Source organism: Oncorhynchus kisutch, linkage group LG21 (genome assembly GCF_002021735.2).
Source record: "Oncorhynchus kisutch isolate 150728-3 linkage group LG21, Okis_V2, whole genome shotgun sequence".
Classification (NCBI taxonomy): Eukaryota; Metazoa; Chordata; class Actinopteri; order Salmoniformes; family Salmonidae; genus Oncorhynchus; species Oncorhynchus kisutch.
This window is the reverse complement of record NC_034194.2, coordinates 34,451,420-34,463,199: the sequence shown is the minus strand read 5'-3', so window position 1 is coordinate 34,463,199 and position 11,780 is coordinate 34,451,420. Positions and strand designations below refer to the sequence as shown.

The 11,780-nt window shown below is 42.2% G+C and overlaps 1 protein-coding gene across 1 annotated transcript; it reads right to left on the bottom strand.

The window, feature by feature from the left end:
* Positions 1–7,527: 7,527 nt before the first annotated feature.
* LOC109866437 (fos-related antigen 2) lies at positions 7,528–11,542 on the bottom strand. Its single transcript, XM_020455121.2, has 4 exons — positions 10,863–11,542; positions 10,329–10,574; positions 9,509–9,616; positions 7,528–9,386 (listed from the first exon to the last, which is right to left on the bottom strand). The coding sequence occupies exons 1-4, from the start codon at positions 10,974–10,976 to the stop codon at positions 8,838–8,840; spliced, it is 1,017 nt and encodes a 338-aa protein (XP_020310710.1). The 5' UTR covers positions 10,977–11,542; the 3' UTR covers positions 7,528–8,837.
* Between the last annotated feature and the right edge of the window lie 238 nt (positions 11,543–11,780).

Below are 11,780 nucleotides of genomic sequence, written 5' to 3'. Positions count from 1 at the left end.
TTTGGAAAACTCCAAGTGAGCTGTCATGTGCCTTTTACTGAGGAGTGGCTTCCATCTGGCCACTCTACCATAAAGGCCTGATTGGTGGAGTACTGCAGAGACGGTTGTCCTTCTGGAAGGTTCTCCCATCTCCACAGAGGAACTCTGGTGCTCTGTCACAGTAACCATCAGGTTCCTGGTCACCTCCCTGACCAAGGCCCTTCTCCCCTGATTGCTCAGTTTGGCCGGGCAGCCAGCTCTAGGAAGGGTCTTGATGGTTCCAAACTTCTTCCATTTCAGAATGATGGAGGCCACTGTGTTCTTGGGGACCTTCAATGCTGCAGACATGTTTTGGTACCCTTCCCCAGATCTGGGCCTCAACACTATCCTGTCTCGGAGCTCTATGGACAATTCCTTCGACCTGATGGCTCGGTTTTTGCTCTGACATGCACTGTCAACTGTGGGATACCTATAGAGAGGTGTGTGTGCCTTTCCAAATCATGTCCAATCAAACGAATTTACAACAGGTGGACTCCAATCAAGTTGTAGAAACATCTCAGGGATGATCAATGGAAACAAAATGCACCTGAGTTCAATTTCGAGTCTCATAGCAAATGGTCTGACTACTTATGTAAATGAGGTTTTAGTGTTTTTTATTTTAAATAAATGTGCAAAAAATTCTAAAACCTGTTTTGCTTTGTCATTTTTGGGTATTGTGTGTAGATTGATGAGGAAAAAAATGTCTGACCTGTTCACTGGACGTGCTACCAGTCCCAGACCTGCTGTTTTTCAACTCTCTAGAGACAGCAGGAGATACTCTGAATGACCGGCTATGAAAAGCCAACTGACAATTACTCCTGAGGTGCTGACCTGTTGCACCTCTCTAAAACCACTCTGATTATTATTATTTGACCCTGTTGGTCATCTTTGACATTTGAACATCTTGGCCAAATTCAGTTATCTCCACCTGGCACAGTCAGAAGAGGACTGGCCACCCGTCATAGACTGGTTCCTTTCTAGGTTTCTTCCTAGGTTCTGGCCTTTCTAGGGAGTTTTTCCTAGCCAGCATGCCTCTACACCTGCATTGCTTGCTGTTTGGGGTTTTAGGCTGGGTTTCTGTACAGCACTTTGTGAGATCAGCTGATGTTATAAGATTGCTTTATAAATACATTTGATTGATATTTATACATTTTAGAATATGGCTGTAATGTAACAAAATCTGGAAAAAGGGAAGTGGTCTGAATACTTACTGAATGCACTGTAATTGATTACAGTTTTCTTTGTAATCAGTTACTACTCAAACCTGATGACATTTACTCTACCTTCTATACCACCCATAGTGCAGGGCTCTATGCTGACCTTTTTTATAAGGAGTACGTGTGCACCTAAATTGAAACATGTAGGCTCACACAAATACATTTAGGAGCACGATGCAAAATATTGTAGGTAATGAAGCTCGAATCCTTCATTTTCTAGGCGCACTGATGCTCCTAAATAAAAATACACAAATATTTAGGCGCATATTCGCGTAAAATGGTCACACTATAGAGCCCTATAGTAGCAAACAAAACAACAAATAAGGACGCATACTGTTTGTAAAGTGTGTATTTAATGGGTGCATTGTCAACTCTGTACACTCCCTACACGTTCTATATACTTATTAATGCTTTTTGACTTTAGTGATACAGGCATACACTCCCTGCAGGCCTATTCCCTCTTATCTATTTCATAAAGACTTCCTTTATAGGTTGACTTATTTGTGGTGGGAATTCATACTAGTCCTGGTTGACATGCTGATTCCCCTGCTTCTAATGTTGTCACTTGGCAACAGTTGGCAGGATGCTCCCCTGACAGTCCATCAGAATGGAACCCTCTGACATCATCACCACGGGACACCAGACACACACAGCAGGAAATGCATTCTCATTACTGAATGGAAGCTCACCAAAATAACTATTGAGGAAGGGGACATCAATGTATCCATAATAAAAGAGAAGCTTTTGTCTTGAAATGTGATTGTTCTATCTAAGGCTTTGTTGAATATTGATGCTGCGGTAGAGAATGATGGGCTGTGTACTCACAGATAGACGTTTTATCAATGTTTTATCACCGTTTACATACCCACAGGATTTTTCTTTATATATTTTATAGAGAATATACAACAATAGAGAACCATTAATGAAAGGCCATGAGTACTTAAAATAGTGCCAGTCTTGTCTGAATCTTTTATCCACATGATAATAGAAATGAGAGAGAGCGAGAGAGAGAGAGAGAGAGAGAGAGAGAGAGAGAGAGAGAGAGAGAGAGGGAGATAAAAGGAGTCTAACTGTACTTTTGAGTACACCCTGTAGCTGTAAGAGTGATATAGTGTTTTCAACCTGAAACCAAACCTCTTTCATCACAGATTAAGTTCTGGAAAGTCTGGGGCCCATGTCACTCTGTGGCCCCTCAGCTATGGAAAACTTATACCATATTTTCCACACTATTGTGCCGACCCGAACCACACAGCGCTAGTTTTGTTATTTTATTTTCAACTTAACTTGGCATAGCTTAGTTCAGCTCGGCACATCACATGGCTACTGATGAGCTAATCAGCAGAATGAGATTTCACTCTTCCTCCTAATAACAGAAACAAAAATTGGTTAGAGTTTCACCCTATGACCTCATTGGCTATGGAGTGTACCGTGGAGCATTTAGGATGGGAGAGTGGGAGACGAGCACTTTGTGGTGTTCATCCCCATAAATACCCTGTGAGAGGTGTTTAAATCCTCATTGTGGCTGTGTGGTGTACTGGAGCTCCAGACGGAAAGGATATTCACTCAATAGAGCAGCCTCTTTGGGTCCTAATCAACAGGATGAGCATCCATCCAGCCTGGAGCAGGGTACAATGACTGACTCAGGGAGTCTTTTCTCACCTCGAAAAAGACAGTTCCCTCATCATGCTCGTGCTCCTAGCTAGGAGAGGTCTGTAAGAGGAATATACCTGTATAATATTTTATACAAGATAGAGACAAGAAGAGTAAATATAACTTAACTGTAGTAAATACTATATAATAGCCATTGTAAACCGGTAACATAATTTGCTGTGGTAACAATTGTGCAACTGCAAATGACAAGCAGTGATGAAAATGATCACATGCATTATGTAAGGTATAATAAACAAGGGGCGTTGCATTCTATGGAAAATAATGAATCATCTATAATGCCCTTCAATCCAATCAGAAACGAGTATTCAACAATGCCATGGTAAATGTAAGGTATAGAACATCCCCTGAATCCATATAAAATAGTTGCTTTTCATGTTCTCCAGTTCATCATCCCCATGTCCACCTTTTCTGTCAAGACTATAGTCCATGTTTTTGCACCCTGTGTCAATTAGTCATGGTCATTGTCTTCCGTCAGACGGCGTCATCCTAACACATCACACAGCGCTATCTGACGTGAGAAGATGGTATACAGTAAAACACAGGGGCGCAATTTCCACTGGCGGGACACATCCTGAAATTGAATTTTTCCCCACCCCCAAGTTTTATCATTGGAATGTGATACAAAACCAGGAACCTGTGTGCTTTAGGACCATGCGGACGCCCCGAGCGGTCGGGTAGGCTGTTTGGAGTGTTTATCTGACTGGATTAAAAAAGAGAAAGAGGAGTGGGAGGCCCCGGTGCACAACTGAGCAAGAGGACAAGTACATTAGAGTGTCTAGTTTGAGAAACAGATGCCTCACAAGTCCTCAATTGGCAGCTTCATTAAATAGTACCCGCAAAACACCAGTCTCAATGTCATCAGCGACGAGGCGACTCCGGGATGCTGGCCTTCTAGGCAGAGTTCCTCTGTCCAGTGACTGAGTTCTTTTGCCCATCTTAATCTTTTCTTTTTATTGGCCAGACTGAGAGATGGCTTTTTTTTCAACTCTGCAAAGGTTCCGTGACTATACCGCTAACACTAAACAGAGACAAGAGTCACGACAGTACTGACCTTATGCAGAATCAGGAAAATGTTTGTGTTCTAGCAGTCTGCGTCTGAAGGATGCCACAACAGACCCAAAGGCCCCTCTCATCCTTCAGTGAGTAGATGAAATGAGGATGAGAGTGAAGGTGAAGAGAGGAGGATTAAAAGGGAGGTGATGAGAGCACAGGTGATGGATGGGAAAGAGATTAAAGGACAGGTGAGAAGATTAGGAAAGGTAAGGAAAGGAGGAGTTACCAGAGGAAAGAAGTAGAGAAATTAAGTGTGAATGGAGGAGAAAAACAATGCAGGTGCATACTTCCCAGGCTGCATTAGGCTTTTTCTCTTTATTTCCCTTCCTAAACGTTACAGCATGGAACATTTAGACCACTGCAGATTTCCTGGGATCCAATAGACTTCATTCGGGTCCATAGGATTCTATAGGGGTCTTCCTGAGGTCCACTAGTCTTCCTTGGGGTCCACAGGAGTCTACATGGGTCTTCCTGAGGTCTGCTAGTCTTTTTTGGGGTCAACATTAGTCTACATGGGTCTTCCCGAGGTCTGCTAGTCTTCCTTGGGGTCCATGGGAGTCTACATGGGTCTTCCTGAGGTCCACTAGTCTTCATGGGGTCTTCTCCTTTAATTAACACACACCTCAACAACACACTGAGATTAGTATGTTATGCTGATGAATAGTGAAGGGATCTCTAGTCCACAGTATCCAGCCTTCCTTCCTGTTGGTAATATGACAACGTTTTTCTTCTCTTGTTTACTGCTGATATGAAGAGAGAATAAGGCGTATGAGTTGTGTCCAATTGTCCTAGCACTAGCACTTCTGTCAGCATGCAACCACAACTCCCTTCACTCAGCTAAAGAGGAGTTTGGGGGAGAGGAAGAAATCCTTACACAGGGGTGTTGTTTGGGCTCCAAGGACCTCTGGCACTATAGAAATCCTTACACAGGGGTGTGGTTTGGGCTCCAAGGACCTCTGGCACTGTAGAAATCCTTCCACAGGGGTGTTGTTTGGGCTCCAAGGACCTCTGGCACTGTAGAAATCCTTCCACAGGGGTGTTGTTTGGGCTCCAAGGACCTCTGGCACTGTAGAAATCCTTCCACAGGGGTGTTGTTTGGGCTCCAAGGTCCTCTGGCACTGCAGTGTTCTTTCTATTGCTCCAGGACCTAAAGTCTATTGCTCCAGGACCTAGAGACTGACCTTACTCTTCCAATGGTAAGTTGACTCCGTATGGAGAAGCAAGGCATTCCCAACTCATCAAAAAAAGGATAATATATATATGTTGCTTAGTAACCAGCTCAGGAGATCTACAGATTGCTCAGCAATTCATAAGTGTTTTGCAACAATAACAGTAGTACACTGTAGTACCTTTACAAGGATGGAGAGAAAAAAAGCTAGAAGCAGAGAATAGATTTCTATAATGTGTCTGGGAAATGCAAGATCAACTGGAAGTATGTGATGAATAGAGGGGAAGAGTGCATTATCGTTTATAGACCGTGATATGTACTGATTTGCATCAGTACACAGGACTAGAGGTCAACAATACTGAAGGTTAAAGTTCAATCAGAATTCTTCCAAGAACTGACAACTGCTAATTTCCCTCAGCTGAAAGTAGCAGCGGAGTAAGACGCATGGCGTATGATTGGAATATAGATTTGATTGTATGATTTCAATGTTACCATTCAAGTAGCACGTTCATAAGCAAACAATGAACATTATTTTTGCCTTTTGGTCCTCTGGTTTAGTTGTACATTTGTGGCATACATCTTCCAAGTTGAATGCATTATAAAGCTTAAAAAATGCTCCATGTAGCTGTTACAATTGCATCATATGTACAGTTGAAGTCGGAGGTTTACATACACTTGAAAAACTTGTTTTTCAACCACTCCACAAATTTCTTGTTAACAAACTTTAGTTTTGGCAAGTCCGCTAGGACATCTACTTTGTGCATGACACAAGTCATTTTTCCAACAATTGTTTACAGACAGATTACTTCACTTATAATTCACTGTATCACAATTCTAGCGGGTCAGAAGTTTACATACACTAAGTTGACTGTGACTTTAAACAGCTTGCTTGGAAAATTCCAGAAAATTACGTCATGGCTTTAGAAGCTTTTGATAGGCTAACTGACATCATTTGAGTCAATTGGAGGTGTACCTGTGGATGTATTTCAAGGCCTACCTTCAAACTCAGTGCCTCTTTGCTTGACATCATGGGAAAATCTAACGAAATCAGCCAAGACCTCAGAAACAAAATTGTAGACCTCCACAAGTCTAATTCATCCTTGGGAGCAATTTCCAAATGACTGAAGGTACCACGTTCATCTGTACAAACAATAGCACGCAAGTATAAACACCATGGGACCACTCAGCCGTCATACCGCTCAGGAAGAAGACGTGTTCTGTCTCCTAGATATGAACCTACTTTGGTGCGAAAAGTGCAAATCAATCCCAGAACATCAAATGACCTTGTGAAGATGCTGGAGGAAACAGGTACACAAGTATCTATATCCACAGTAAACGAGCCCTATATCGACATAACCTGAAAGGTCGCTCAGCAAGGAACAAGCCACTGCTCCAAAACAGCCATAAAAAAGCCAGACTACGGTTTGCAACTGGACATTGGGACAAAGACCGTACTTTTTGGAGAAATGTCCTCTGGTCTGATGAAACAAAAGTTCAACTGTAAGGTCATAATGACCCTTGTCATGTTTGGAGGAAAAAGGGGGAGGCTTGAAAGCTGAAGAACACCATCCCAACCGTAAAGCATGGGGGTGACAGCATCATGTTGTGGGGGTGCTTTGCTGCTGAAGGGACTGGTGCACTTCACAAAATAGATGGCTTCATGAGGAGGAAAATTATGTGGATATATTGAAGCAACATCTCAAGACATCAGTCAGGAAGTTAAACCTTGGTTGCAAATGGGTCTTCCAAATGGACAATGACCCCAAGCATACTTCCAAAGTTGTGGCAAAATGACTTAAGGACAACAAAGTCAAGGTATTGGAGTGGCCATCACAAAGCCCTGACCTCAATCCTACAGAAAATTTGTGCAGAACTGAAAAAGCGTGTGCAAGCAAGGAGGCCTAGAAACCTGACTCAGTTACACCAGCTCTGTCAGGCAGAATGGGCAAAAAATCACCCAATGTATTGTGGAAAGCTTGTGGAAGGCTACCTGAAATGTTTGACCCAAGTTAAAGAATTTAAAGGCAATGCTATCAAATACTAATTGAGTGTATGTAAACTTTTGACCCACTGGGAATGTAACGAAAGTATAATAGCTGAAATAAATAATTCAATCATGAAATAAATAATTCTCTCCACTATTATTCTGAAATTTCACATTCTTAAAATGATCCCAACTGACCTAAAACAGGGAATTTTTACTTGGATTAAATGTCAGGAATTGTGAAAAACTGAGTTGAAATGTATTTGGCTAAGGTGTATGTAAACTTCCGACTTCAACTGTAGATAACATTTTGTCCCCAGAGTCTGTATTCTTACAGAGAGGTCTTATATATTATGATCATACTGCCAGCAATTCATATTTTTAAATATGTTTCTCACAGCAAACTATACAACAAATACTCTTCCTATTAATTTATTGTACTGCCTTGAATAATACATTGAAACCTAATGAAAACCGTCAAGAATGAATAACACACAATATGAGATAAATATAAAGGTCAACATTATAGCAAATAATTGTGGATGACAATATTGCTTTGACACTTCTACCTCAGATGTATGGTAAGTAATGTTTGCATTGTGTTCACATCACATTTGACTGTAGAAAATTTGTCAGTGTTGTCGTGACAACCCATTATTCCAACTTAAAATCATAAAATGGCTTCTACATATAGATTGGCTTTAATAAATGGCACAGCAATTAAATAATTAAATACTAAACAGAACTAGTGGTTAATAAATATTTGCCATTGTGATTTACAGTAGTGCTTTACAGTTGTGCCAAGGCAATGTCTTGCAGCACCATCTAGCGTCTAACAAACCAAACTACCAGTCAACCGATTTTCAGTTTGAAAATGGATATGATTGAAATATTGACAAGAGCCAAACTTGTAAAGGAATTGTGATGTTAATTTCTAATTAACAAAGAATATCTAGTTAAACGTTTATCTTCCTCTTACAAGGGAAGAATCCTCTCCAGAGCTCAGTAAAATACACATGTCAAAAACCTTTAGATACTTGACAGTATACTATAGCCTAGTCTGTGCTTGAGAAAGTGCTCTATTCAATCAGAACCGCTTTAGTGACATCAGCATTCCGGTTGTTTTGGTGGTGTCAGAGGTGGAACTGCTGTTAGAGCTGTCAAATCCACAAGTGGCTCCAGACATTATACCTAAAGCGGATATTGCCATTGGCTTCACAGAGTCACATTAACAGAAATCCCATGCTGCCTTGTTCCAAGATGGAACACTGGAATGTGAGATGGAATCTACACATCAATTAGGCTGATAGAAATCCTCTTTATATAGTTTCATTATTTTTCAATTTGAGCGTAATTATTTATATATAGGCTACACTTTCTCGCTCTGAACTTCCAAAGCGAGTGGGGACAGATGTGGATTCTTGACAATGATTGCAAGAGCAGCTACTCACCGATTTCACGGCTCCAACGCAGTTCCACCTCTGACAGCAAAAACATTCGTTATTCGTGTGTCTTCTATCACAGTTTAACACTCGATCTGATTGAATCTAGGCCTTAGCATGGAGTTTGTACTTTTGGGACAATTCCATTAGTTCCATTGTACCAGGCAGACCAAATCAGTTGCTGGTGAAGTATTTCAAAGAATAGCATCTGAACATGCCATAGTGATTAAAGTACAGTATAGCGCTGTACATTATATTTGTCCACTTTACTGTAAATCATTGCCCTACAGAGTCAACAAGTTGGGGGAGAATCGTGGTCCCAGTAGTCCATCCTCAAGACTCATGTCACTACCAGGGAGAGGCTTGGAGAGCAAGTTGTTGGGAAGGGCCTCTTCCCGGAATGACCTATCCTGCCCACCCAGGCTGGGGTGATGGTGAGACAGCATGGGACAGGATAGATCCACCAAACGGGCTGGGCTGCAGCTCACCATGGATGGGGTGGTGAAGCTGTCGACACTGGGACAGTACTCTTCTACATGGCGATAGGTGGGTTTGATGGCGCAGTGTTCATGGTGGTGAAAGGAGAACAGCATCTCCTCCTGAGGCTCCTGCTTTATCGCGGGAGGGGGGCTCAGGGGTTTGGCCAGGGGGGAGGTGGCTGTGGGGTACATGGTCGGGGCAGGAGGGGGCAGTGGCTGGGCCTGGCCATCACAGCCCAGTAGACACACTGGGGCATGCGACACTAACATGCGCTCCAGCTTCTCTCTCTCCTCCTGGAGCCTCTCAACCTGGGTCTTCAAGCAGGCCTGCTCTCTCTCCAGTTCATCAGTCTCCTTATAGGACAGACAACAGAGTTCATAGTTCATAACCATCAACATCCATCTATACTTACAAAACCGTAGGTAGGTAGAGCTACAGTATTGACTGACTGGTCATTCTCTCTGTTTGGACTCACTCCTTGCAGTTGGTCGGTCAGCTCCTTCCTGTGGTTGCGACACTTGGCAGCAGCCAGCTTGTTCCTTTCTCTCCTCAACCTTCTCCTCTCCTCTTCAGCTGGGTTCAACTGTTGATGGAAAACAGTGAGAAACAGTGAGAAACAGCATTCGGCTGGATATGTCATTCATTTGAATAAAAACGGTCAACTCTAACATGAGAGATACTATAGACCAGTGGTTCCCAAACCTTTTCATTCGGGGCTCCCCTTCCAGCATCTATTTCCATAGGCACAAGCACTGTTCATGACACAAACTGTTCGCACTCCTTGTTGGTGGAGAGAATTTTGCTGGTTGTAAGCTTATTTCCTGCAAATCTACACATTTTGCCATGCCTAATGTGTATGCATGTGATATTTCAGTGAAAAAAAATGTACAACAATATATATGGGTTAAAAACCTAAATAAAAAAACATTAGCTGACATGCGCTAGTTGATCTGGTCATTTCTGACAAATGGCTTACTGAAGTTCACAATGACTGACATGACAAGAGGAACTGATGATGCACTACCCAATTTAGAAATTGCACCATGTACATTCTAATATTATAACGTCCCAAAAAAGTTTAAAGCTGTACTGAGTTGGGAACCACTGCTATAGGCTACTTACAGAAATAAAATATATTGCAGTATGAATACATTGATATTTTGATCTACTGTGAAAAACTGTATATTGCAATAACAGTATTTTATCATTATTATATCCACAATATTAACAACATATCCATATCCCTTAGTAAAAGCCTCTCGGTCTTCCTGTACAGTGTCTTTGCTTACTGTTACCTGATCACTACGCCTGCTCCTTCCATGCGTGTTGCCCACTGTCCGTATTACCCCGAGCCTTGTGTGGCTCCCAGGCCCCAGGCTACTGCTGATGTCCAGGGGCTGGTAGGGGTGAGAGGGTAGGCAGTGGCCAGGCTTGGAGGCTAGAATGGCTGGCTGGATCATCCACTGCAGCTCCTGACTGGACGTGATGGCATTGATGGTGGGGATGAAGGAACTGCTGGGTAGCTGCATTTTGACAGGATACTGGCGAGGGAGAGAAAAATAACAATTGAAACACAGTAGGCTACATGAGCTTTTGCATTATAAAGTGGTAGGCTATGGCTGCTTCAGTCTTAGCTTGTTTCCAAGTAGTACTACTCAATAATTAAATTGTTGCCTCAGCCTATTTACCTTGCCTACACTTCATTTCCATTTTATCATAATTAACCAACCAATCAATATAGCCTATATATGTTTATTTATTTTTTTACAAAGTAGGCTATTTGAAGCAAACGTGTAATTTTAATGTATGTAGAATAGGCATACGAATACCTGTTGGGATTTTGAGGATGCCCAACTATTGATGGCGTCGGATGAGAGCTCGAGCTGACTCCTTTTCCCGCCACGGAGAGTGGTCTCGTGGTCCGCGGAGTGGTTCAGATGCATGGTCCGTGTGTTCCGCGAGCCAACAAACACTCAGAATGCAGTGGACAAAACTCTAATTATTTAGTCGCCGTTTACTAGTACCAATTAAATAGTTAATTTGTCAATAGAAAGACTATATTTTATGAAGTGATGCTGTTGAAATCTATCGTTCTGCCTGGACGAGCACGTCATCATCCAGGCGCACGGGGAGACGGAGGTAGCTGCGACTGTGAAGACTGAAACTTATTTATAGCCAAATGGGATAAATTCTAGATCCGGTACCTCGGTGATAATACAATGTCTGAAAAACTCTTTAACACATCATGGAAATTGCAAATATGGTCAACTGATTCCATGTATGCCATGTGGTGTTTTTAAAAAGGTCTTGCTGACGCAGGCATCCAAAAAAAGGACAATTGCCGTCAGAGCTGAAGTGTGTGGGTAGCTACCACGGTTTAATTGACGTCACATACAAGAGTGTTTCCGTCCAGCGCTGCAGAGATGAGAGCTGTAGGCTTAGCTTCTTCGGGCTTCAGATAAAACAACATGTCGCTCAGGAAACAGGAAACCGCGAATGAATTGTGAAATCAGAGTAAAAGATCTGGACAGAAGCAAGCGGATGTAAGCAGAGGTTGGATGTGGTCATTGCCATATAACTGCTGTATTTAAGCACACATATTTTATTTATTCTCTCTAGGACTTTTTCAGCTGGACCTCAAGGCAGTCTTCTTTTATATGTCCGTCTCCCTCATTATGTAAAGTGGATGAGCTTTAATTTACAGCAGTCTTTTGTTCTCTCCTTTCGGCATTTAGCCTCCCCTCACA

What these genes read in the sequence shown, in the direction of transcription:
- LOC109866437 (XM_020455121.2), bottom strand. Translation starts at nt 10,976, where the DNA reads ATGCATCTGAACCACTCCGCGGACCACGAGACCACTCTCCGTGGCGGG. An exon ending in CATCCTCAAAATCCCAACAG is followed by an intron (nt 10,575 to 10,862) that starts GTATTCGTATGC and finishes CTCCCTCGCCAG; the next exon opens with TATCCTGTCAAAATGCAGCT. An exon ending in GGAGCAGGCGTAGTGATCAG is followed by an intron (nt 9,617 to 10,328) that starts GTAACAGTAAGC and finishes TTCCATCAACAG; the next exon opens with TTGAACCCAGCTGAAGAGGA.